Genomic DNA, 27073 nt, shown 5'->3' with positions numbered 1-27073 from the left:
TTGTCTCTTTTAGTAGCCTTTATTTTAAAATCTATTTTGTCTGACATGAGAATTGCTATTCCAGCTTTCTTTTGATTTCCATTTGCATGGAATATCTTTTTCCATCCCCTCATTTTCAGTCTGTATGTGTCCCTAAGTCTGAAGTGGGTCTATTGTAGACAGTATATAATACGGCTCTTGTTTCTGTAAACATTCAGACAGTGTATGTCTTTTGGTTGCAACATTTAATCCATTTAGTTTTAAGGTAGTTGTCGATATGTATGTTCCTTTTCCCATTTTCTCAATTGTTTTGGGTTTGTTATCATAGGTGTTTTCCTTCTCTTCTGTTTCCTGCCTAGAGAAGTTCCTTTAGCATTTGTTGTAAACCTAGTTTGGTGATGCTGAATTATCTTAGCTTTTTCTTGTCTGTAAAATTTTTAATTTTCCATCGAATCTGAATGAGATCCTGCTGGGTAGAGTAATCTTGGTTGTAGGTTGTTCCCTTTCATCACTTTAAATATGTCCTCCGACTCCCTTCTGGTTTGCAGAGTTTCTGCTGAAAGATCAGCTGTTAACCTTATGCAGATTCTCTTGTATGTTATTTGATTTTTTATCCCTTGCTGTTTAAAAAAAATGTTTTTGCATTTAATATTTGATAGTTTGATTAGTATGTGTCTTGGCATGTTTCTCCTTGGATTTATCCTGTATGGGACTCTCTGTGCTTCCTGGACTTGATTGACTGTTTCCTTTCCCATATTAAGGAAGTTTTCAACTATAATCTCTTCAAATATTTTCTCAGTCCCTTTCTTTTTCTCTTCTTCTTCTGGGACCCCTATAATTCGGATGTTGGTGCATTTAATACTGTTCCAGAGGTCTCTGAGACTGTCCTCAATTCTTTTCATTCTTTTTTGTTTATTCTGCTCTGCAGTAGTTATTTCCACTATTTTATCTTCCAGGTCACTTATCAGTTCTTCTGCCTCAGTTATTCTGCTATTGATTCCTTCTAGAGAATTTGGATCATCTTTACTATCATTAATTTGAATTCTTTTTCTGGTAGACTGTCTATGGTTGTTCTGGTGGGTTCTTACCCTGCTCCTTCATTTGCTGTGTGTTTCTCTGTCTTCTCGTTTTGCTTAACTTACTGTGTTTGGGGTCTCCTTTTTGCAGGCTGCAAGTTCGTAGTTCCCATCTTTTTGATGTCTGACCCAGTGGCTAAGGTTGGTTCAGTGAGTTGTGTAGGCTTCCTTGTTGAGGGACCTAGTGCCTGTGTTCTGGAAGATGAGGCTGGATCTTGTCTTTCTGTTGGGCAGGACTGAGTCTAGTGGTGTGTTTTGGGATGTCTGTGACCTTATTATGATTTTAGGCTGCCTCTCTGCTAATGGGTAGTGTCATGTTCCTATCTTGCTTGTTGTTTGTCATAGGGTGTCCAGGACTGTAGTTTGCTAGTTGTTGAGTGGAGCTGGATCTTAAGGTTGAGATAGAGATCTCTAGGAGATCATTGGGCGTTTGATATTACATGGAGCCTGGAGCTCACTGGTGGACCAATGTTCTTATCTCATCTCTCCCACTTCAGAGGCACAGGCCTGATACCTGGCTGGAGCACCAAGACCTTGTCAGCCACATGGTTCAGAAAAAAAAAAGAAAGAAAGAATTAAAATAAAATAAAATAAAATAAAGTTATGAAAATAAAAATAATTATTAAAATAAAAAGAAATTAAAATGTAATAAAAAAAGAAAGGAAGAAAGAAGAGAGCCACCAAACCAAGAAAACAAATCCAGCAATGATAACAAGTGCTAAAAACTATACTAAATGGAAAACAAAACAAAATGAAGAAACAGAACCCTAGGACAGATGGTAAAAGCAAAATCACACCAAGAAGCATACACATACACACTCACAAAAAGAGAAAAAGGAAAAAAAAATATATATATATATATATCGTTGTTCCCAAAGTCTACCACCTTAATTTTGAGATAATTCATTGTTTATTCAGGTATTCCAGAGATGCAGGGTACATTAAGTTGATTGTGGAGATTTAGTCCACTGCTCCTGAGGCTTCTGGGAGAGATTTCCCTTTCTCTTCATTATTCACACAGCTCCTGGGGTTCAGCTTTGGATTTTGTCCTGCCTCTGCATGTAGGTCACTTGAGGGCATCTCTTCTTCACTCAGACAGGACAGGGTTAAAGTTGCAGCTGATTAGGGTGCTCTGACTCACTCTGGCCGGGAGGAGAGAGGGGTATGGAATGTGGAGAGAGGCTGTGGCAGCAGAGGGAGGTGTGATGTTGCAACAGCGTGAGGCGCGCCATGTGTTCTCCCAGGGAAATTTTCTCTGGATCACAGGACCGTGGCAGTGGCAGACTGCACAGTCTCCCAGGATGGAAGGTGTGGATAGTGACCTGTGCTTGCACACAGACTTCTTGGTGGCCACAGCAGCAGCCTTAGTGTTTCATGCCTGTCTCTGGTGTCCGTGCTGATAGCCGTGCCTCGCACCCGTCTCTAGAGCTCGTTTAGGCAGGTGGTGCTCTGAATCCCCTCTGCTTGCACACCTTGAAACAATGGTCTTGTTGCCTCTTAGGCAGGGACAGACTTTTCCCTGGACTCCTTCCTGGCTAGCTGTGGTGCACTAGCCCCATTCAGTCTGTGTTCACACAGCCAACCCCAGTCCTCTCCCTGGGATCTGATCTCCGAAGCCCAAGCCTCAGCGCCCAGTCCCCACCCGACCTGGTCAGCGGGTGAGCAGAGCAGTCTCTTGGGCTGGTGAGTGCCGGTCAACACCGATCCTCTATGCGGGAATCTATCTGCTTTGCCCTCTGCACCGCTATTACTGTGGTCTCCTCTGTGGCTCTGCAGATTCCCCCCACCACCCCCGCCATCTCCGCCAGTGGAGAGGCTTCCTATTGTGTGGAAACTTTTCCTCCTTCACAGCTCCCTCCCAGAGGTGCAGGTCCCATCCATATTCTTTTGTCTTTGTTTTTTTCTTTTTTCTTTTGCCCTACCCAGGTACGTGGGAATTTCTTGCCTTTGGGAGGTCTGAGGTCCTCTGCCAGCGTTCAGTAGGTGTTCGGTAGGAGTTGTTCCACTTGTAGATGTATTTCTGATTCATTTGTGGGGAGGAAGGCAATCTACACATCTCACTCCTCCACCATCTTGAAGCTCCTCCCTCTATTCGGATTTAATTTGCCTGGTATCTTTCATATTTCAGTCCACCAAAGTAAATGAAGTGTTACTATGAAATATGTTACAGTAACAACCTCGGTGCCTTTGAAAGAAAATATACATATTTCCTATCTAGCTGGAAAGAGAAATCTCTGAAGGCAAGCCATTTCAAGTTTAAGAAAACACAGTATAAACAACCCATGGTGGCTGCTATAATTTAATTTTAAAGCAAAGGTTGACAAGGAACATACAAATCTGGATTTCTTAAAGGTAACACTGGTGTTACCATACGAAGCATGTACACACCTCTCCAATTCATCTCACATGACATTTGGGACCATGCACTTTATACTTAGGTTAAATAAATTAAAGCCACAAGAATATGCACTTCCTGAATAAAACATACTTCAAAACAGATATCAGAGTAACAAATGATGTAAAATATTATTATTATATACACTAATATAATACAATAATGAAATATTGTTAAAGACACTCCTGATGAGAAGGTATAGGGTAGTGATTAAAAGCATTAGCTTTGGAGTCATACAGACCTGTGTTCAAATTCCAGCCCTGTCACTTACTACAGTTATTTACAACTTTTGTTATTTACTGGGTTGATTTGAGCATGTTACTTAGCCTCTCTGAGTCTCAATTTCCTGCAAAATAGATTGCAGCTTGAGATTTCTACCTCATATTTGATTGTAAGAGTTAATATAAGTAATGTGGAGACTGGCTATACTATCTGAAAAAACATCAGAAACTTGAGACACTAAGTGCATGAATATCTCATCAGAACACCTATGATTCCTTATTATTACTTGATTCTTCACTTTCCTGTTCATTCTTATACTAGGAAAAACTTTCTACTTCTGCTTCAAAATGTAGCTCTATGTCATAAAATACAAGGCAGCTAGTGCTGAAAAACTACATCTTATATAAATCAGAAACTACCTTTGTGCTTCAGTATTCAAACGACCTTACTTATTTCCCCCACCATGAATTCCCTGTACCAAAAAGATTGGTAATTCTCTTAAGCTATTCAAGTCACACATGTGGGCACAAAGGAAGTAAAAGTGTCAGTTTATGAGAAAACAATAATTATTTGGGAGGTCAAATGTGTGCTGCCTTTGGTGTAACATTAGCTCAGTCTTCTGTCAGGTTTAGGGACTGTAAGGCATTTTAGTTACTTTCAGGGCCAACTGAAATTGTGCACTTGAATTGAAGAAGGACTGTGTAGAAAAGCTAACTTTAGGGAGTTAACTCTATCAAGCTTTCTCTCACTCAGAAAATGCATTTTTGTATTAAAACTTGAAAGAACCAAGGATTTTGTTTGTTTGTTTGTTTTTTGTTTAGCGGTATGTGGTTCTCTCACTGTTGTGGCCTCTCCCATTGTGGAGCACAGGCTCTGGACATGCAGGCTCAATGGCCATGGCTCATGGGCCCAGCCAGTCCACGGCATGTGGGATCCTCCCGGACCGGGGCACGAACCCACGTCCCCTGCATCGGCAGGCGTACTCTCAACAACTGTGCCACCAGGGAAGCCCAGAACCAAGGATTTTGATGTAGGAAACTGAGTTTGCCCTCTAGCACTACCACCTGTTGACTGTAACATGAATAAGTCACAGATTTACAGTTTACTGATCTGTAAAATGGGTTTCCTGGCTAGGTCCTGCCTACCTAGTAGTTTTATACTGAGAATTATATCAGGCTATACGTATGAAGGCAGCTTGCTTTAGACAAATCAAGGATTTAATGATTGAAAGGACTGGGCTTAATTCTCAATTAGAAACTATTTAACTATTTTTAACAAGTTCCTTAACTTTTCTGGACTTCAATTTCTCTTTTTCTACAATGGGGATAATAAAGCCTATTAGACAAGATTTTTGTGGGGATTTAATGATACCACGTATGAAAAGCTTCAAACAAAAAATCCTGTCTGATACTTCTTTATCAGTCGGCTGTTTTGTGTATGAGGTTAGTAATGAGTAGTTATTGGAGTCTTTATTTAAATTTATTTCACATAAGTTAAAATTTTCAATTAAAATAGAAGTTATCTAAATTTCTAAATTTAAATTAGAATAAGGTTAAAATAGAAAATAATCTAAATTGTGAAACAGAGAAGAATGGTTAAATGTCCTTCCATCCAGAGTACTAATATTGTTATTGTCATGGAAAGGTATTTGGCATACATCATCAGGGAGTGAAGAACATAAAGCAAAGTATATGGACTGATCAATTTTTTTTCAAAAAAATTATTGGGAAAAATTTTTGGAAAAATATATCTAAAAAGTGTAGTGGGACTATGGGTAAGTTTTATTTTCACTTTTGGTGTACCTGTATTTTCTAATATATTACATTAGTGTCACATTCATGTACCAAAATAAAATATTAAAATGTTAAATGAAAATAATAAGCATGAAAAAAACTGACCTCCTTCAGCTGAACATATGACCACAATTTGACTGAAAGGTCCATCTCCTTTGTTGTTATAAACGCCAACCTTCACTTCAAAGGGAGTAAGAGGAGGGACACTTTCATCTCGATAAATGAATTTTGAAGCTTCAGAAGATGTCACCATTTTTTCCTTCCAGCCACGTGTTCCATTGGGTCGGAAAGCCACAATATAGCCAAAGCCTTCCCCATTCTGAAACTCTTCTGATACTGGCTAGAGAAGAAAAATGCAATGAAATATCAGGAAAATAATTGATCAAAACCCCCACTCTTTCCAATCTTTAACTTTTTAAAAATTATTGATAACTAGAGCAATGGAGACTCTCCAATCTTTATATTACATTGGAAGCCAACATAGAACAATAGCTTGGCAATCACTGGAAATTTAAAAGGCTTTAAAGGTATAAGATTAAAAAATTAAATGGTATCAGTTGGTATTTAAGAAAAGCATCAGGAGTATTGAAAACTCTTGAAGTGAAACAAATTTGATCCAATTAGTCATGTATATGAAACAAAGGTCCTTGGATTCCACACTAGGATGTAATATGCTGGGGAAAACTGTCATATGGTCTGGTGGTCGGGAAAATCTTGTCACTGGTAATGCTTTGCAGAGGTCTTTGCACAGAAAATCTCGGTGAAATTAATGTAAGACCTTTCTTCTAGGGTTTTTCTCAATTACTGTTGTGCTTTACTAACATATGAAAAAATTAGAATACAGAATTTTTTAAAGAGACTTGTACTCCATGGCTTACATTTAAAGTTGTTAAATGAGCATAAATTGCACACCATAGAAAATAGTAATTGTGATTAACTAGTTAGTCAGTGGAGCAGTTACCAGACATTGCCTAATGCAATGTTTGACAAATAGATACACAATAAACATTTGCTACATTTTCTTATTTTGAATTTTTATTTAAGAAAAACTATGTATTGAGTGGAGGAAAAGAGACAAAGCCTATTATATCAAAGTACTATAGACTAAATGTTTATACCCCTTTCTCCCCCACAATTCATGTGATGAATTCCTGACACAATGTGATGGTATTAGGGGATGGGCTTTTGGTAGGTGACTTGGCTATGAGGGTGGAGTACTCATGAATCAGATTATTGCCCTTGTTATATAGAATCTAGAGATCTGTCTTACCCCTCTGTCATGTGAGGACATAGTGAGAAATTGTGTTCTATGAACCAGGAAGCAGGCCCTTGCCAGATCTGAATCAACCAATGCCTTCCAGAACTAGACTTCCAGCCTCCAGAACTGTGAGAATTAAATTTCTGTTGTTTATAAGCCACCCAGTCTACAGCATTTTTGTTATAGCAGCCCCAGCTGACTAAGACATAAAACTGACAGGGAAGGCAATTCTGTTTAGAGAGGTTTGATCTCAGCGAAGGTCAGGTATTAGGAAGTTAATACCTCTGCAGAAATCAAAAACAAGGCATAAAGTTTTATTGAAGAAGAGGCATATGAACAGAATAACAGGTCAGAGGATGTGCTCATGGCAGATTTCTTAATGGGGAAAGGAGTTTTTCTGTATGTTTCTGTACATTCTATCATTGTTCTTAGAGATGGTCAGGGATTGGTTGTTTTCTCCAATAGTCATTTCCATCTCCATATTCTAACGCATTGTTCTGTTAGCTACATAGCTATATTTGATAATAAAGTTAACATTAAAGAAGGAAGGTGGCTTTATGGAAAATAAATGTACCTCTCACACTCTTTCTTCCCTGTTCCTTTCCTTTGACAGAAGGAATTTTGGAGGTCATACAGTGAGGGACACAAAAGAATAAGGGTTTTGGATTCAAAGTCCCAATTCTACTGCTTCTCAGGAAAGTACTCAAACTGTGCATCAGTTTCATAATTTGTGAAACAAGGAAAATTATCCCCAGTAATAGCATAGTTGTATGGGATAAATGAGATAACCTAGTCACTACTCCAGAAAAACCTTAATGGTTTTAGCCTCCAAAAATATCAAGGGTGCTATTCAATTGTGAAGTAAATAAATATCAAACTAAGCCAAATAAACGTCTGAAGTAATTTGTGAGAGTATGTATTTTAATCATTCAAACTATATACTGAGACAGCCTATATGACAGTATGGCACACGTTAGACTTGGTATGAAAATGAGAAAAGTTCATGTTGGAAATATTCATGTGAGTAACGCATGCTCAAAGTGTTTCTTAACCTCCTTTAAACAGAAGTTACTCAGTTACTCTATACCAAATACTGATACTCTATGTGTAACTTTCTTTTTTAAGGAATCAACAAGTTCTGACATCTGAGTAGGCTTTCTTACCTCCCAGGCGATGACTAACTCGTGCCTTCTTCCACTTCTTCCACTTACATTGGTGGGTGTTGTCTTTGGAACTGTCGTTAAAAATGGGCCAAGAGTGAGGACAATACGTAGATGTACAATTTAAGTGTCTCTACACCAAGAATGCATCATAATCCTACTCTGGTTGGGTAACATCCCCAAATAAACAAATCAAAATGTGTTTGGAAGTAAAAGTGGTCTTATTCAATATTAAACAAAATGTTTGTGACAAATACCTTGCTTTCAAATCTATGTGGGGGAGTGTGATATATATTTTTCATGGCCACATACTGCATCTCCAAACTAGTTCACTTGTATAAATGCTCTGTGGTTACTAAGATCCAAATCATAATTAACACTATAGTCAAGGACATCTGCTAATGGTTAGTTAAATTTCATCCTACATGTTTTCTTCTTCCTAAGGATGTGAACCTTCTGTGATTTCAGGGCTTACAGAGACCCTGGAAAGCGCACAGGTTGACATTAGCCTTACTGCTTTACTAGAACTCCAGTTTAAAGAAATCTTAGCAACAGTTCCATGGAGTGATAACCTATTTAAATGAATAAACATTTTAAAAAACTGTCAAGAATGAACCTCTCTGCAAACTGCAAAATATATAGATACCTGGTGAAGCTTTTTCAAATGCAAAACTATTAAAAGAATAAATGTGTCAAAGGAATAAATTTCCTCTTCATGGCACTAAACCACAAAATATGTAGTTGAAAGGGAATATTTTCAAATGAAGAGCTATTAAATGAAGAAAATTATTAAAAGAAATAAATTTCCAGGCTATGAGTCTGCATTAGCAATTTTACACTTCAGCATTGCCTTTATATCCCAACATATAGTTTAAAAAATATTGCTATACTCATAAACAATAAATTCACTCCCATTTATTACCTACTTGGAGTGGAAGGCTGTTAATTACTAGTAGATATTCACACAGCATTTTATATACAGGAAAAACTGATGCAGAATTTATATGCTACTAGAAAGGAAAAAACCAATTCTTCTTGGACCACGGTGGTGGGAGAGAACACTATCATTGCTTCCATTGAAATAGATGATCTTTATTCACCAGGCCCAAATTTCATTTCCTTGACACTTTTCTCCGTGAACATGAGTTCTTGTCTTGCTCATGTACATGTAGAAGGATATATACAGAAGCAGCTACCAATCTTTCTTTTTTCACAGGTACATACACATTAAGGATTATTCATATGTGGAGTTCACTCTCATGAATTCCCTCAGAATTACATGGAATTGGATACCCCTTTGTCTCTAAATCAGGAAATCAAAAGGAATTCAACTAAGAAGAATGATGGTATTAGAGCAATAACAGTGAATATGCCCTAATTTATATGAAGAGCAGGCAGATGATTTAACTTGAGTTTTTTACTAGTAGTCATAAGTTATCACTGCATGTAAGAATCTGTGACATATCAGTCTGCCTTGACACCATGTCTCAAAACCACTGTTATAGAGTAGTAGTTTTAAATTCATTTTCTGTTGTATAGTATGAGTAAAGCACACAGGAGGAAAACTGGTTTAACTCTATGTGTAAAAGGGTAGGGCTACACATTTCCAAATATACCCTCAGTGGCTAATCTCAGAGTTCTGAATATTGTGACCATCAATGCATGGTCAGATAAATAGCAGAAGCAAGTTAATTTGTCGATATGGTGCCACTATGCTTTCTCTTAGTACCATTTGTTTGTAAAATATAAAAAGTTGTGCACACACACATATGCTTCACATTCATCACTGACAATAATTAACAGGTAAATAATATTACAAGTAATATCTACCACAATCACCTACTTCATCTATTACATTGGAATTGCTAGTTTATACCCCAAATGTAGGATTTTGAATATTTTTCTTTGAAGATACCCTTCCTATGATCATGGATTTTGTGGAAAGACTAGGCACTGAGCATCCTTTTCTATTTTATTCATCCCTCAAGCATCATCTAAAAGGAGGATGCCTGGAACCTCTAGTTTAGGGTTGGAGAGTAGGCTATAGGCTATCTTGTGAGCATCTCTCTCTTGAAGCTCATTAAAGAAGTATGAGTAGAATGAAATACAAGTCATGATTTGAGGTCAAATATTTCTTCTGGAGCTTTGGTAGTATTGTTCCATAGTCTATTAATGATTTTATTTTTAAAAAAGCATATTTAGAGTTTTCAAAAGTTTTAACTTTGTGAGTAAAAAAATTAAAAATAAACTAATGAAAAATGTGGTGAAAATTTCCACTTTGAGGAACCAAGAAAGAAGAATTTAATTTGTTTCTGTGTGGGTTACTTCCATATCAAATTATCCATAAATGACCTAGATTCTGTAAAATTTCTTTTATCATTTGAAATTAGTCTTTGAAGCCTTCCTACTTCTACTAATTTCTTTTAAGAAGATAAAATAAATAAATGTAAATAAAGATAAAATAAAATAATGTAAATAAAGGTCATCCAATTTTAATGTATAATAAATGACACAAAACAGGCACTATAGTTCATTGAGTTTTAATAGTATATGCGTATAAGCACCAACTGTTCTTTTTTAAGAAAGGCTTACTAGATATAATAGGAAATACTAACAGAAAACTTAAGGCTTTAAAGACATGGAAATAACCTAAATGTCCATGGATCAATGAATGGATAAAGAAAATGTGGTGTATTATACAATGGAATACTATTCAGCCATACAAAGAAGGGAACCCTGCCATTCGAGACAACATGGATGGACATCAGGGTCCTTATACTAAGTGAAATAAGCTGGACAGGGAAAGACAAATACTTTATGATCTGACTTATATGTGGAATCTAAAAATATGGAACTGGCAGGAACAGAGAACAGATTGGTGATTGCCAAAGGTGGGAATGAAGGGTGGGGGAAATGAGGAAATATGGTCAAAAGGTACGAACTTCCAGATATAAGATAAATAAGTTCTAGGGATATAATATACAACATGGTGACTACAGATAACAATACTCTTATCGTATATTTGAATGTTGCTAAGAGAGAAGATGTTAAAAGTTCTCATCACAAGGAAGAAAATGTACTTGCGTGAGGTGATTGATGTTAACTAAACTTATGGTAATCATTTTGCAGTATATAAATATATCAACTAATTATGTTGTTCACCTTAGACTAATACAGTATTATATGTCAATTATATCTCAATAAAACTGGAAAAACAAACAAACAAAAAAGAAAACCTAAGGCTTTAATAGATGCAACTCAGGCATTGTGTTTTGGTGTCAGGATCACAATGTTTGAATTGGTACTCTAATTCTAATTGGGTTAAATTTCCTAATTACAGGCAGATGATCAGTGGAACCCATGCTCATTGGTTTCCTTTTCAAGTTGGTGGTTCACAGTTATTATCTCTGAAGTCAACACTGATTTTAATTATATCCTTTTATTTTTAAAACAACATATTCATGATATGTAGAGATTTGACTTAATCGTTCAGAGCCCTTCTATTGTAAAAGTTCTATAATTCTTGTTAGAAGCATAAAACTAATATAATCAAACATGTAATAAATGCTTTCATTGAGTTCAGAGAAATATATATTTACATAAATCCAAATTTATTTTCAATATAATTATTGAAACTCTGATTTAGAATTAAGCAGCTAGATGCTTTTCTCCCTCCGGTGGCTACTGATAAATGCCATGAGCTTATTAGCTTAGAGAATCAAATTTACATGCATGGTTAATGAGTTAAACTCTTATTCTTCAGAATTTCTTTTTGAACATTAGTCTTCCATGAATGAATAACGTGATTAATACCTTTCCAACAATATATAAATGTCTTGCTGTTTTAGTGCCTTATCTGGCATGTTGAAATGTAGACTTTTGTCCCTTTTTATCTTATATATTTGGTTGTAAATGCTCAGAGTGACTAAAATATAGTGTACTACCTTACTTTAAGCGTGCATGAATTTAAGCTTGAGTCTCAAAGAACTCTTTCTAAGTGTAATAGTCTGAACAAAGTCAATCACACTAAAAACATGCTTTAATTAGCCTTCAACTAAACAAAAGAATACAGGATGAAATCGTTTATTAATCTCTCTTTTTTGTCCCTGAAAAATTTCCAAATCTATTAAAGTAGATGTTTACATAGCTCATTAAATAATACAGGTTTACTAGAGACTTGGGAGAGGTCACATAATTTAGGAGCAAATCCAGGAACGGGTTTGGGCAGAAAAGTGCAAAAGAATGGAAAGAGGGAAAGGAAGTTGATAATATAGTGAAGATGGGAGTCAGGAGAGAAATTTAAAAAAAAAAGAATTCCTACCTGAATTGATGTAACATACAAATATTTCAGTTAACTGATTATCATCTAAGCTCACTTTATAAAAAAAAGTTAAAGAGCTTCCAAAATTAAAAAAATTACCAGTGGTGTTTCCTAAAGAGTTCAGATAATGCTGTTATTCCTATCAATAGGGTAGATAAGGTGGTATGTGTAAGTGGTAAAATTATTCTTCTGGGACTGAGAAAGATCTGGGCTTGAATCTCAGTTCTACTATTCTAGCTGATGGGTTGAAAATATTTCTTAACCACTTTGTCCTTTAGTTGTCTCACGGAGATAATAATAGTACCTACTTTTTAAGGTTTTCATAATTATGTATCACAGTGCCTGGAACTATAATTCATAACTATTACCTAATGTTATTATCTACTTCAAAAAGAAAAAGTAGTTGTCTTCTATGATAAACACTAAGTTCAGTAGGAATCTATACACATGTGATCTTGAAATAGACTGTTCTTTTGGAAATCTGGATAATATGGTTTCGATAGTACCATGGGAATTGTGCTTTCAGTTTTGGTCAGCTTGTTTTAATTTGAAAACCTAGGCAATATATCATTTTTGATTTACAACTTTCGTTGCTAGGATATTTCAGAGAATGTAAGATTTCTCTGATTTATGAACCTTCTCATAAATAGCAATAGTCAGGACCACAGGAGGTACGTATAGACAATAAAATATGTTTCCCTTCACTCATTTTCTCTGAACTTTATTCCACAAGGAAGTAGAAGCAGAGGATAGGCATAATAATCTTTGAGCAAAATTTGTTGGAATGTGTGGTAAAATGAAGAGAAAGAAAAAGGCAAGAGGAAGAAGGGAGGGGTGGGAGGAAGATAACTTGGAAGTCATCACCTTTGGTTTAAGATTAGAATTCCAGCTCTGCCACTTACTTATTAGGTAACCTTGTACAAGTTTTTAACTCTCTTATTCTACTTCTCGTCTGTAAGATGGGGATAAACCTGCTTGTTTTAGAGGGTTGATGTGATAATTAAATGCTATAATGAAAGGCAAGGGCTTAGTATAGGGCTTGGAACATGGTTCATTATTTATGACTGGTATACTGCATTATAGGGACTAGGAAGATGGAAAAAATCTAACTTGAGTGTCTCACATTTACTCCTGGGTTGATAACCTCTCATTACCCTTTTGTCTTTCATGCTCAAGTCTTCTACGTTCTTCCCTCATCTTGCTATTAATCGGAAAGGGGCATGCCTAACAATTAACCAAGTTTCATTTAGAAAGGCATTTGTTAAAGTTACCATCTTTGTTTGCAAAGTGTCTCTGAAACTGAAGATATATTTCTTGAATATATTTTGCCGAAAAGGCTTTCCTGGACCAAAGTGGTTTCATGATTTAAAATACTGTCTGCTGTATGAGCCATACTATTATCTTCTTTTTTCCTAATTATTGAGATTTGGTCTTAAAGGTCTGTTGCTTGCTATGATTTTCGTCTGCTCTTAATATTACTAAGAACAATTTCTTTTATTTAATATAATTAAATTACTCATTGGGTTGAAGAAATCTATAATGTTCATTTAATAGTATTTTCTTTTAGAGTTTCCCAATTATTTCAGTTGACTGCTTTACGTTTTTTATGTCATATATTTTTTTAGAAGCATAGACTAGAAAGACCTTTAAAAACCCCACAGCTTTATGCCTTTTCTCTGCACACACCAGTGCCTGACAATAGTATGTAGATTTTTTTCTTTTTTTTGCAGTACGCGGGCCTCTCACTGCTGTGGCCTCTCCCGTTGTGGAGCACAGGCTCTGGATGCACAGGCTCAGTGGCCATGGCTCACGGGCCCAGCCACTCCGCGGCATGTGGGATTTTCCCAGACTGGGGCACGAACCCATGTCCCCTGCATTGGCAGGCGGACTCTCAACCACTGCGCCACCAGGGAAGCCCAGTATGTAGATTTTTTAATTGCCCCTATAAATAATTCTGCCTGAGTCTCATTTGGTCTGGCCTTCAAAGCTCCATCAAATGCCATTTACAAGGCCAACCCACATGCCCCTGGGAAAACTAATTCATCCCCATCTTATAATAGTATTTTATTGTGTTCTTTCCATAACTTTTGAATCAGTGAAGTTTCCTAAGTAATTATCATGGACAAGAACTGTGAATATACAAATATGAACAAAACAAGATCCTTTCAGAAGTAGGAAGGTAATGTACAGGGAACGAAACTGTAGTAGGAAGTTTAATGAGTCTTTTCTGGACTTGGGATGAGACACATGTAACCTCAGATACTAAAATGTGGTTGACTAGACAAAACCACAGAACTACTAGGAAATAGAGAAAATCAATTTCATGACCCTTTCCCATTACCCACCTCCAGCCATATATATAAGATTTTAGCTCAAGCAGTGTTTTGGAAGAAGGCTGTCAGCTTAGCAGATGGATGTGCTGTGGCATATACCTCCATCCCCAGCTGTCGCTAGGAGCAAAGTGGGAGTATCATTTCCCCCTCAAGCTAAGTGACAAGAGAAGCAAAATAGCTGATGAGGAGAGTGCAGATGCTTACCTCTCACATCCCGGCTGGATGCTGTTGAGCTTCAGAATTTTGTAAGATGGCTCAGCCCTGCACTATGTTACTAGAGCAGAGACCAAAATAGTTCTTGAGAACATATGGCATTTCTAGAGTCTGGCAGGTCAGAAATGTGAAATGATTATCACGAGCAAAGCAGACACTGTGGAAGGTAGGTTTGAATAAGCTTGTTGGTATCACAGCCAATAAAGCTGCCTGCTAGGAGATAGGATATTCTCTTAAGAACCCAATGTACCCCAAGAGAGGAAGAAGCAGAATGTGGACAAAAGCCATCTCCTGGAGCACTCAACATTTACATGAGAACAACAAATTACAACACGTGAAGTCATTTTTCATTTTCTTCTTTTCTGACCTGGGAAGTGACCAGAATAGCAGTTGGAAGGTCAGGGAGGAAGTAGAAAGAAGAAAGAAAAGACAAATCGTAACCCTTGAGTCAAGCCTGTGCTGGGATAGAGGGACAGAAACATGGAACTGGATATGAGATGAAAGTGTTTATTAAGTTAATATAGAATTTTTGTTATTGTTGTTGTTGTTACTTTTTTGGTACTAGATGTTTATTTCAGACTCTTTTGTCACAGAGGTCAATAAAAAATCAAAAGGTTACACATATCTATTGTATTCCAAGACAAATCTTTTGAGGAAAAAAAAATGTACCTGTTAGAACTTACTATTTCAGCTCTACCTGGGGCTATACACATGAGATATAGATATTCAGTTTCATAACTCCCTAGTTCCAAATAGACAACTAAGTATTTAAAAAGAAAAAAGAAATAAAAGAATCCCACACAAATCACTAGTTATACTTACATGGCTGATACATAGGGTAGTTTGAAAATACTGAGAATAACCTCTTCTTTATTTTATTTATTTATTTTTCTAAATTTTTTAACATCTTTATTGGAGTATAATTGCTTCACAATGGTGTGTTAGTTTCTGCTTTATAACAAAGTGAATCAGTTATACATATACATATGTTCCCATATCTCTTCCCTCTTGTGTCTTCCTCCCTCCCACCCTCCCTATCCCAGCTCTCTACATGGTCACAAAGCACCAAGCTGATCTCCTGGTGCTATGCAGCTGTTTCCCACTAGCTATCTATTTTACGTTTGGTAGTGTATATATGTCCATGCCACTCTCTTACTTTGTCACATCTCACTCTTCCCCCTCCCCATATCCTCAAGTCCATTCTCTAGTAGGTCTGTGTCCATTCTCTAGTAGGTCTGTGTCTTCATTCCCGTCTTTCCACTAGGTTCTTCATGACTTCTTTTTCTTAGATTCCATAATATGTGTTAGCATACAGTATTTGTTTTCTTCTTTCTGACTTACTTAACTGTATGACAGACTCTAGGTCCATCCACTGCATTACAAATAACTCAATTTTGTTTCATTTTATAGCTGAGTAATATTCCATTGTATATATGTGCCATACCTTCTTTATCCATTCATCTGTTGATAGACAGTTAGGTTATTTCCATGTCCTGGCTATTGTAAATAGAGGTGCAATGAAAAATTTGGTGCATGACTCTTTTTGAATTATGGTTTTCTCGGGGTATATGCCCAGTAGTGAGATTGCTGGGTCATATGGTAGTTCTATTTTTAATTTTTTAAAGAACCTCCATACTGTTCTCCATAGTGGCTGTATCAATTTACATTCTCACCAACAATGCAAGAGGGTTCCCTTTTCTCCACACCCTCTCCAGCATTTATGGATTGTAGATTTTTTGAGGATGGCCATTCTGACCGATGTGAGATGATATCTCATTGTAGTTTTGATTTGCATTTCTCTAATGATTAATGATGTTGAGCATTCTTTCATGTGTTTGTTGGCAATCTGTATATCTTCTTTGGAGAAATGTCTATTTAGGTCTTCTGCCCATTTTTGGATTGAATTGTTTGTTGTTTGGATATTGAGCTTCATTAGCTGCTTGTAAATTTTGGAGATTAATTCTTTGTCAGTTGCTTCATTTGAAAATATTTTCTCCCATTCTGAGGGCTCTCTTTTCATCTTGTTTATGGTTTCCTTTGCTGTGCAAAAGCTTTTAAGTTTCATTAGGTCCCATTTGTTTATTATTTTTTTAATTTCCATTTCTCTACCAGGTGTGTCAAAAAGGATCTTGCTGTGACTTATGTCATAGAGTCTTCTGCCTATGATTTCCTATAAGAGTTTGGTAGTGTCTGGCCTTACATTTAGGTCTTTAAACTTTTTTTTTTTTTTTTTTGCAGTACGCGGGCCTCTCACTGTTGTGGCTTCTCCTGTTGCAGAGCACAGGCTCTGTACGTGCAGGCTCAGTGGCCATGGCTCATAGGACCAGCCTCTCCACGACATGTGGGATCCTCCCAAACTGAGGCACGAACTCATATCCTATGCATTGGAAGGCAGACTCTCAACCACTGTGCCACCAGGGAAGCCCCTTTAATCCATTTTGAGTTTACTTTTGTGTATGGTGTTAGGGACTGTCTTAAATTCATACTTTTACATATACCTGTCCAGTTTTCCCAGCACCACTTATTGAAGTGGCAGTCTTTTCTCCAGTGTATATTCTTGCCTCCTTTATCAAAGATAAGGTGACCACATGTGCATGGGTTTACCTCAGGGCTTTCTATCCTGTTCCATTAATCTATACTTATGTTTTTGTGCCAGTACCATACTGTCTTGATTACTGTAGCTTTGTAGTATAGTCTGAAGTCAGGTAGCCTGATTCCTCCAGCTCCATTTTTCTTTCTCAAGATTGCTTTGGCTATTTGGGGTCTTTTTCATTTCCATATAAATTGTGAAAATTTTTGTTCTAGTTCTGTTAAAAATGACAGTGGTAATTTGATAGGGATTGCATTGAACCTGTAGTTTGCTTTGGGTAGTAGAGTCATTTTCACAAGGTTGATTCTTCCAATCCAAGAACATGGTATATCTCTCCATCTATTCATGTCATCTTTAATTTCTTTCATCAGTGTCTTATAATTTTCTGCCTCCAGGTCCTTTGTCTCCTTAGGTAGGTTTATTCCTAGATATTTTATTCTTTTTGTTGCAGTGGTAAATGGGAGCATTTTCTTAATTTCACTTTCAGATTTTTCATCATTAGTGTATAAGAATGCTAGAGATTTCTATGTATTAATTTTGTATCCTTCTACTTTACCAAATTCATTGATTAGCTCTAGTAGTTTTCTGGTAGCATCTTTAGGATTCTCTATGTGTAGTATCATGTCATCTTCAAACAGTGACTGCTTTACTTCTTCTTTTCTGTTTTGTATTCATTTTATTTCTTTTTCTTCTCTGATTGCTGTTACTAAAACTTCTAAAGCTATGTTGAAAAAGAGTGGTAAGAGTGAGCAACTTTGTCTTGTTCCTGATCTTAGTGGAAATCGTTTCAGTTTTTCACCATTGAGGACAATGTTGACTGTGGGTTTGTCATATATGGCCTTTATTATGTTGAGGAAATTTCCCTCTATGCCTACTTTCTGCAGCATTTTTATTATAACTGGGTGTTAAATTTTGTCAAAAACTTTCTCTGCGTCGATGGAGATGATCATATGAATTTTCTCCTTCAATTTTTGAATATGATGTATCAAATTGATTGATTTGCATATATTGAATAATCCTTGCATTTCTGGGATAAACTCCACTTGATCATGATGTATGATACTTTATTTTGCTCTTGGATTCTGTTTGCTAGTATTTTGTTGAGGATTTTTGCATTTATGTTCATCAGTGATATTGGCCTGTAGTTTTCTTTCTTTGTGACATCTTTGTCTGGTTTTGGTATCAGGGTGATGGTGGCCTCGTAGAATGAGTTTGGGAGTGTTCCTCCCTCTGCTATATTTTGGAAGAGTTTGAGAAAGATAGATGTTAGCTCTTCTCTAATTGTTCGATAGAATTCGCCTGTGAAGCCATCTGGTCCTGAGCTTTTGTTTGTTGGAAGATTTTATTCACAGTTTCAATTTCTGTGCTTTTGACTGCTATGTTCATATTTTCTATTTCTTACTGGTTCAGTCTCAGAAGGTTGTGCATTTCTAAGAATTTGTCCGTTTCTTTCATGTGGTCCATTTTATTGGCATAGAGATGCTTGTAGTCATCTCTCATGATCCTTTGTATTTCTTCAGTGACAGTTGATACTTCTCTTGTTTCATTTTTAATTCTATTGATTTGAGTCTTCTCCCTTTTTTTTTTTTTTCTTGATCAGTCTGGCTACTTGTTTATCGATTTTTTTAATCTTCTCAAAGAACCATCTTTTAGCTTTATTGGTTTTTGCTATTGTTTCCTTCATTTCTTTTTCATTTATTTCTGATCTGATGTTTATGATTTCTTTCCTTCTGCTAACTTTTGGGTTTTTTGTTCTTCTTTCTCTAATTGTTTTAGGTGTAAGTTTAGGTTGTTTATTTGAGATGTTTCTTGTTTATTAAGGTAGGATTGTATTGCTATAAACTTCCCTCTTAGAACTGCTTTTGTTGCATCCCATAGGTTTTAGGCTGTCTTGTTTTCATTGTCATTTGTTCCTAGGTATTTTTTGATTTCCTCTTTGATTTCTTCAGTGATCTCTTGGTTATTTAGAAGTGTATTGATTAGGCTCTGTGTGTTTGTATTTTTTACAGATTTTTTCCTGTAATTGACATCTATTCTCATAGTGTTGTGGTCAGAAAAGATACTTGATACAATTTTAATTTTCTTACATTTACTGAGCCTGATTTGTCACCCAGGATATGATCCGACCTGGAGATTGTGCCATGAATACTTGAGAAGAAAGTGTATTCTGTTTTTTTTTTTTTTGGATGGAATGTCCTATAAATATAAATTAATTCCATTTTGTTTAATGTATCATTTAAAACTTGTGTTTCCTTATTTATTTTCATTTTGGATGATCTGTCCTTTGGTGAAAGTAGGGTGTTAAATTCCCTTACTATGATTGTTTTACATTTGATTTCCCCTTTTATGGCTGTTAGTATTTGCCTTATGTATTGAGGTGTTCATATGTTGTGTGCATAAATATTTACAATTGTTATATCTTGTTCTTGGATCGATCCCTTGATCATTATGCAGTGTCCTTCTTTGTCTCTTGTAATAGTTTCTATTTTAAAGTCTATTTTGTCTGATATGAGAATTGCTATTCCAGCTTTCTTTTGATTTTCATTTGCATGGATATCTTTTTCTATCCCATCACTTTCAGTCTGTATGTGTCCCTAGGTCTGAAGTGGGTTTCTTGTAGGCAGCATATATATGGGTCTTGTTTTTGTATACATTCAGCCAGTCTATGTATTTTGGTTGGAGCATTTAATCCATTTACATTTAAGGTAATTATTGATATGTATGTTCCTATTCCCATTTTCTTAATTCTTTTGGGTTTGTTATCATAGGTCTTTTCCTTCTCATGTTTCCTGCATAGAGAAGTTGTTTAACATTTGTTGTAAAGCTTGTTTGGTGGTGCTGAACTCTCTTAGCTTTTGCTCTTCTGTAAAGGTTTTTAATTTTTCCATCAAATCTGAATGAGATTCCTTCTGGGTAGAGTAATCCTGGTTGTAGGTTTTTCTCCTTCATCACTTTAAATATGTCCTGCTACTTTCTTCTGGCTTACACAGTTTCTTCTGAAGGATCAGCTGTTAACCTTATGGGGATTCCCTTGTGTGTCATTGTTTTTTTTTTTCTCTTGCTTCTTTTAATATTTTTTCTTTGTATTTAATTTTTGATAGTTTGATTAATATGTGTCTTGGCATGTTTCTCCTTGGATTTAACCTCTATGTGACTCTCTGTGCTTCCTAGACTTGATTAACTATTTCCTTTACCATATTGGGGAGGTTTTCAACTATAATCTCATCAAATATTTTCTCAGTCTCTTTCTTTTTCTCTTCTTCTTCTGGAACCCATATAATTCGAATGTTCGTGTGTTTATTGTTGTCCCGGAAGTATGTGGGACCGTCCTCCGTTCTTTTCATTCTTTATTCTGCTCTGCAGTAGTTATTTACACTGTTTTATCTTCCAGATCACTTATCCGTTCTTCTGCCTCAGTTATTCTGCTATTGATCCCTTCTAGGGAATTTTAAATTTCATTTATTTTGTTGTTCATCACTGTTTGTTTGCTCTTTAGTTTTTCTAGTTCCTTGTTAATGGTTTCTTGTATTTTCTCTATTCTATTTCCAAGATTTTGGATCATTTTTACTAACATTACTCTGAATTCTTTTTTAGGTAAACTGCTTATTTCCTCTTTATTTGTTAGGACTGGTGGGTTTTTACCTTGCTCCTTCATCTGCTGTGTGTTTTACTGTCTTCTCATTTTGCTTAACTTACTGTGTTTGGGGACTCCTTTTCACAGGCTGCAGGTTCGTAGTTCCCATTGTTTTTGGTGTCTGTCCCCAGTGGCTAAGGTTGTTTCAGTGAGTTGTGTAGGCCTCCTCATGGAGGGGTCTAGTGCCTGGTTCTGGTGGATGAGTCTGGATCTTGTCTTTCTGGTGGGCAGGTACACATCTGGTGGTGTGTTTTGGGCTGTCTGTTGCCTTATTATGATTATAGGCAGCCTCTCTGTTAATGGATGGGGCCTTCTTCCTGTTTTGCTAGTTGTTTGGCATAGGGTGTTCAGCACTATAGCTTGCTGGTCGTTGAGTGAAGCTCGGTCATGGCGTTCAGATGGAGATCTCTGGGAGATTTTCACCATTTGATATTCCATGGAACTGGGAAGTCTCTTGTGGACCAGTGTCCTGAAGTTGACTCTCCCACCTCAGAGGCACAGCCCTGACACCTGGCTAGAGCACCAAGAGCCTTTCATTCCACATGGCTCAGAATAAAAGGGAGAAAAAATAGAAAGAAAGAAAAAAGATAAAATATACTAAAATAAACTAAAATAAAATTATTAAAATAAAAATTAATTATTAAGAAAAAAATTTGAAAATTTAGAAACAAAACAAAACAAACAAACAAAAATGGATGGACAGAACCCTAGGACAGATGGTAAAAGCAAAGCTATACAGACAAAATCTCACACAGAAGCATACACATACACACTCACAAAAAGAGGAAAAGGGGAAAAAAATAATATATCTTCCTCTCAAAGTCCACCTCCTCAATTTGGGATGATTCGTTGTCTATTCAGGTCTTCCACCGATGCCGGGTACATCAAATTGATTGTGGAGATTTAATCTGCTGCTCCTGAGGCTGTGGGAGAGATTTCCCTTTCTCTTCTTTGTTTGCATAGCTCCCAGGGTTCAGCCTTGGATTTGGTCCCGCCTCTGCATATAGGTTGCTTGAGGGTGCCTCTGTCTGTTCTTCACTCAGACAGGATGGGGTTAAAGTTGCAGCTCATTTGGGGGCTCTGGCTCACTCAGGTCGGGGCAAGGGAGGGGTATGGATGCAGGACAAGCCTGTGGCTGCAGAGGCCAGAGTGACATTGCACCAGTCTGAGGCGCACCATACGTTCTCCTGGGGAAGTTTTCCCTGGATCATGGGACCCTGGCAGTGGCGGGCTGCACAGGCTCCCAAGAGGGGAGGTGTGGATAGTGACCTGCGCTCGCACACAGGTTTCTTGGTGGCGGCAGCAGCAGCCCCAGCATCCCACGCCCGTCTCTGGGGTCCGCGCTTTCAGCCACGGCTCGTGCCCATCTCTGGAGCTTCTTTAAGCAGCACTCTTAATCCCCTCTCCTCACACACCAGGAAACAAAGAGGGAAGAAAAAGTCTCTTGCCTCTTCGGCAGCTCCAGACTTTTTCCCTGACTCCTTCTCTCTTGGCTAGCTGTGGCGCACTAACCCCTTTAGGCTGTGTTCACGCTGCCAACCCCAGTCCTCTCCCTGGGATCTAAACTCCGAAGCCCGAGCCTCAGCTCCCAGCCCCCGCCTGCCCCTGCGGGTGAGCAGACAAGCCTCTCTGGCTTGTGAGTGCTGGTTGGGACCGATCCTCTGTGCGGGAATCTCTCCACTTTGCCCTCCGCACCCCTGTTGCTGCACTCTCCTCTGCAGCTCCGAAACGTCCCCCCTCTGCCACCTGCAGTCTCCGCCCACAAAGGGGCTTCTAGTGTGGGAAAACATTTCCTCCTTCATGGCTCCCTCCCACTGGTGCAGGTCCCATCCCTATCCTTTTGTCTCTTCTCTGTTTATTCTTTTTTCTTTTGCCCTACCCATTTATGTGGGGAGTTTCTTGCCTTTTGGGAGGTCTGAGGTCTTCTGCCAGTGTTCCATAGGTGTTCTATAGGAGTTGTTCCACATGTAGATGTATTTCTGATGCATCTGTGGGGAGGAAGGTGATCTCCGCTTTTTACTCTTCCACTATTTGAAGCTCCTCCCCAGTATAGAATTTTTTATTAGCTGAAAATGAGACTGTCCTAGTACCTAAAAGAGCCTTGAATATAGTTGCAGCTGAAGCCAGATATGAGATGGAACATATTGGCAAACAATGTTGGGAGAAGAATAAAACTCTTTTATGTTTAAACTCTGTATTTCAGTCTGTTCAGTAAACCAGTTACCTAACTGTAACATAATATAGTACAGAAAGTGCTAAGGATAGGAAAGATTTTCATCTGATTGTTTACTTGATAGTCATATTTATCTGGTTGACCATTAATCACTTAAAGGTAGAAAACTTTTTCCTTGTGTGGCCAAAAATATGTTATGTGACATTTTCCATTTCAAAGTCCAAAGAGAATGACAGGACAGACTACAATGCACTAAGAAACTAGAAAGTTATTGAATATGCAACAATGTGTTTAAGCAAAGTCTTTCATTTGACACTTCTTCTTCTCTGCTCCTTTTGTCTTATCTATGCTATAAGAACCAAAGAAAATGGTTACATGTTGTGACAATATCATGATCCACTTATGGATGAGGATGGCTAGACAAGAAAAGCAGCATGGAGAGCCCAGACATGGAGGTGGAGAAGGGGGATGTAGAGGGGAACATGGTGCTCTGTACCGTGCACCACACTCTGAAAGGCTCTCTTGACTTCCCAACCATTCAGGTGGGTTGAGGGGCCAGGATGGATGACACATGGTCTGCTGTGGATACTTCTCAACAGGACAATGTCTTGGAGGCAACTGCAAGCCAAGAGACTGAATGGCTCTTACTATGTTGACAAACATATATTTAACCTGAAAATATTTCCTCTATATGAAAATGGCAACATGCATAATTACTTTCATTTAAATTTATATTTAGTAAAGTAATAACTCATTTAAATTCATGATAATAATAATAATAAATGGCTAATGTTAAGCACTTACCATGTGCCAAACTCTTTACCTTCATTATCTTATTTAACACAGTAATCCAAGGGAGTAGGTTGCTATATGATCTCCATTTTATAAGTGAAAAAATTGAGCCTTGAACAATGCACATAGCTTACCTATGTTTATTGCTAGTTAGTGGCAGAGAAAAACATTAATCCAGATCTGCATAACTCTGAACCTCAAACTCTTAATTACAGGTATTAGGTAGCACCTTCTTTTATCTCTCTCTATCAGTTCATCATATTTTGAAATAAAAAAACTGCAGGTATTGAGATTTAAGCCAAGAGCTTTAATAATAATAGAAATTTTATAGAACAGAGAAGACCAAACCTTTCTAAACTATAGATTATATAGTTAATGGTATCTTCTCTCCTTTTCTTTTATCTTTCAACAGTTAGTGTTTTAAATATGTAACACAGAATATTAAAGTTCAGTTAAATGAGAGAATTACTCAATTAAATGAGAGAATTGTTCTTGCTAAATTCATATTTACATATTTTATTATTTCTACCACAGTGTTTATTTCAAAATTCATTTCCTAAAATGTGATTTTTCTCTCTTGAGTGTCATCTTTTTTTTTTTTTTTTTTTTTTGTGGTACGCGGGTCTCTCATTGTTGTGGCCTCTCCCATTGCGGAGCACAGGCTCCAGACATGCAGGTCCAGCGGCCATGGCTCACAGGCCCAGTCACTTCGCAGCATGTGGGATCCTCCCGGACCGGGGCACGAACCCGTGTCCCCTACATCGGCAGGCACACTCTCAATGACTGCGCCACCAGGGAAACCCGAGTGTCATCTTTTTAGATGGTAGAGAAAGCATTCCCAGTATTCAACACAAACTTATATACTGGTTTGAAGATAGTAACACATTTCCACATTTGCAAATTTCTTTCTTTCTTTCTCTCTCTCTCTCTCTCTCGCTCTCTCTGTAGCTAACAAACTCACTAAAACTTGTAAGAAAATTGAACTATAAATAAATAAATATAAACATACATTAAAGTGCAAACATATACAGGTATCCCTTGCTTTTCAAAAGTTTGCTTTATACCACTTTGTGTTTACAAAAGGCCTACATTAGTACCTGTTTTCACAAACTGAAAACAATCTGAAGAGATTTTCACTTTTATGAAAAAAGGTGAAAAATGAAAATTGGTTCTTCACTTTATGCCTTTTTGGCTTACAAAAGTTTTCTTAGGAATGCTTTCCTTTTAAATAGCCGGGGAAATCTGTATTTGTATCACGATTTTGAAATTCTAAAAATAATAAGTTGACTAAACCAATTTATCTTATATTTATTGATTATGAAGAGTATTTTGATGACCATAATATTCCAAATATACCCTACAGTATATTGCAAAGAAAAATTAACTTTTTTTGGTGTGTGGGCAAGAAATAATCTAAGGTAAAAATGCTTTACTAAAACTGCTTTGGGATTTAGAATATTGTAGTAAAGAGGAGAATTTTAAAAGGACATAAAACTTTCCATTCAATATCCCGAGTGTGAGACCTTTTCTCTTCCAGGCAGCTCCATTGGTTTTGAAAGATTACTTGGTCCATTAGAACAGCATCATCTTTTAAAATACAGGACATGTACTTAATAGAGGAAGAGTGCATCACTTGAGAGGATGTCTCAGGATGTTAATGTCCCTTTTAATCTGTGCTGCTTGACAAAACAGGCACAAAACTCAACCCTTAGTTCAACACCATTAGTAGCTCTAGCCCTGTGTGGTACCAAAGCACAAGAAGCATAAAGTATGCAGTACAGCCTTCCTCAACTCACTTTCAAAAAAGAATATTTCATGTATTTTTCATGCTATTTCTCTTCTCTTCCGTAAGATTTAATGGACTAGAGTATGTCATGTGTATAGAACTCATGATAAAATGGAGAGACAGGCGCTATATGATTGAAGTAGCTTCAGAAATAGACAAGGGACAAGTCTTTTAAAATGCATCATCTGAATACGATTTAACTTGAAAAGTGAAAGTGTTGTTGTTAAAGTATTTTTAATAGCACAAAGAGATTTGTACTACAAAAAGTCTAAAATTATTATTCATCCCAAACGGATTATTTATTTTGAAATGAATATTTATAGAGAGCATCTGAATTAGGCAGTAATCTTTGTCTTTGTTTAAACACAATTAACAATATGCAAATTAAGGCAGTGCTTTTTAGAAAATATGTGAGCCTAAGTACTAATATTGGCAGTCATTTCGATATCTGCACAGTGAGTACATTAAATGAGGAACAACTAACCTGTTATGCTCTTAATTAATGAACACCTGTACACAATGAAAGCATAGCTGATTTCATGAATGCATGAAAATCCAACTGAGCAATTAATGTTCAATTTAAAATTCACACTATTGAAAAAGTAGCAGGAAAAAAAAACAACTTGTAATAGGCAAATCACAAAAGCAGAAAAGTTGGATTTTTCTGTGAATGAATCTTTTCCAACATATTTAGACTAGTTTTTCTTTTCTTGGTTGCTTAATTTTTATATGAAAAGAATTTGAACATCTTTTTAATGATTATTCACACTTTATGCAATAAGTTGATCATTTGGGATTCTTTTCTTTTCTTTCTTTCTCTTTTTAAGAACCAGACTGAGTGTGTTTTAGAGAAAGAACCAACACTTTTGATAATTTATTTTAATTATTATAAGCTTTGTTCGATTTCTTAGAAGTCACAAGTCACATTTTTGGTCCAATCCTATAACTATGATACAAAATGTACAATACAGTGTTCATTCTTAACCTTCTATGTACATGTGTCTCTGACCTGGGTCCTGATGTGGGTAGCAGCATATAAAGGAAAGAAAAGGAATATTCCTTTTTAATCTTTCAACGAAGACATATGGAGTACCAGTGCCAGACCTTGTTCTAGGTATTGAAGATAAAACAGTGAACAAATAAGACAAAATTCTCATCCTTAGTGTACTTACATTGTAATGATTATTGAGATTCATGTTATCACTGTGTGTAAAAATATTAATTTGTTTTTCTCCTCCTTGTATCTGTAATCTACTCCCTCTTCATTTCTCTGTTGTTTTAATTATTCTTATCAACATTATTGAAATTTGTGTTTGTCTAAGCTAGTGCCTTACTAAATACTTTTTAT

The 27073-nt window shown here is 36.7% G+C and overlaps 1 protein-coding gene across 1 annotated transcript in view; it reads right to left on the bottom strand.

Moving 5' to 3' along the window:
* The window catches only part of CNTN5 (contactin 5), a 586668-nt gene that overhangs the window by 48991 nt on the left and 510604 nt on the right, over window positions 1-27073 (bottom strand). The window contains exons 17-18 of the mRNA XM_060105234.1: window positions 7887-7957; window positions 5571-5805 (exon numbers count right to left, since the gene is read on the bottom strand). Coding sequence (XP_059961217.1) covers window positions 5571-5805; window positions 7887-7957 — 306 coding nt within the window. The remainder of the gene's footprint in view (window positions 1-5570; window positions 5806-7886; window positions 7958-27073) is intronic.

The sequence above is a fragment of the Mesoplodon densirostris genome, chromosome 7 (assembly GCF_025265405.1).
Source record: "Mesoplodon densirostris isolate mMesDen1 chromosome 7, mMesDen1 primary haplotype, whole genome shotgun sequence".
In the NCBI taxonomy this organism is placed as follows: domain Eukaryota; kingdom Metazoa; phylum Chordata; class Mammalia; order Artiodactyla; family Ziphiidae; genus Mesoplodon; species Mesoplodon densirostris.
Note: the sequence above shows the minus strand (reverse complement) of the source record. Positions and strands in the feature narration are given on the sequence as shown.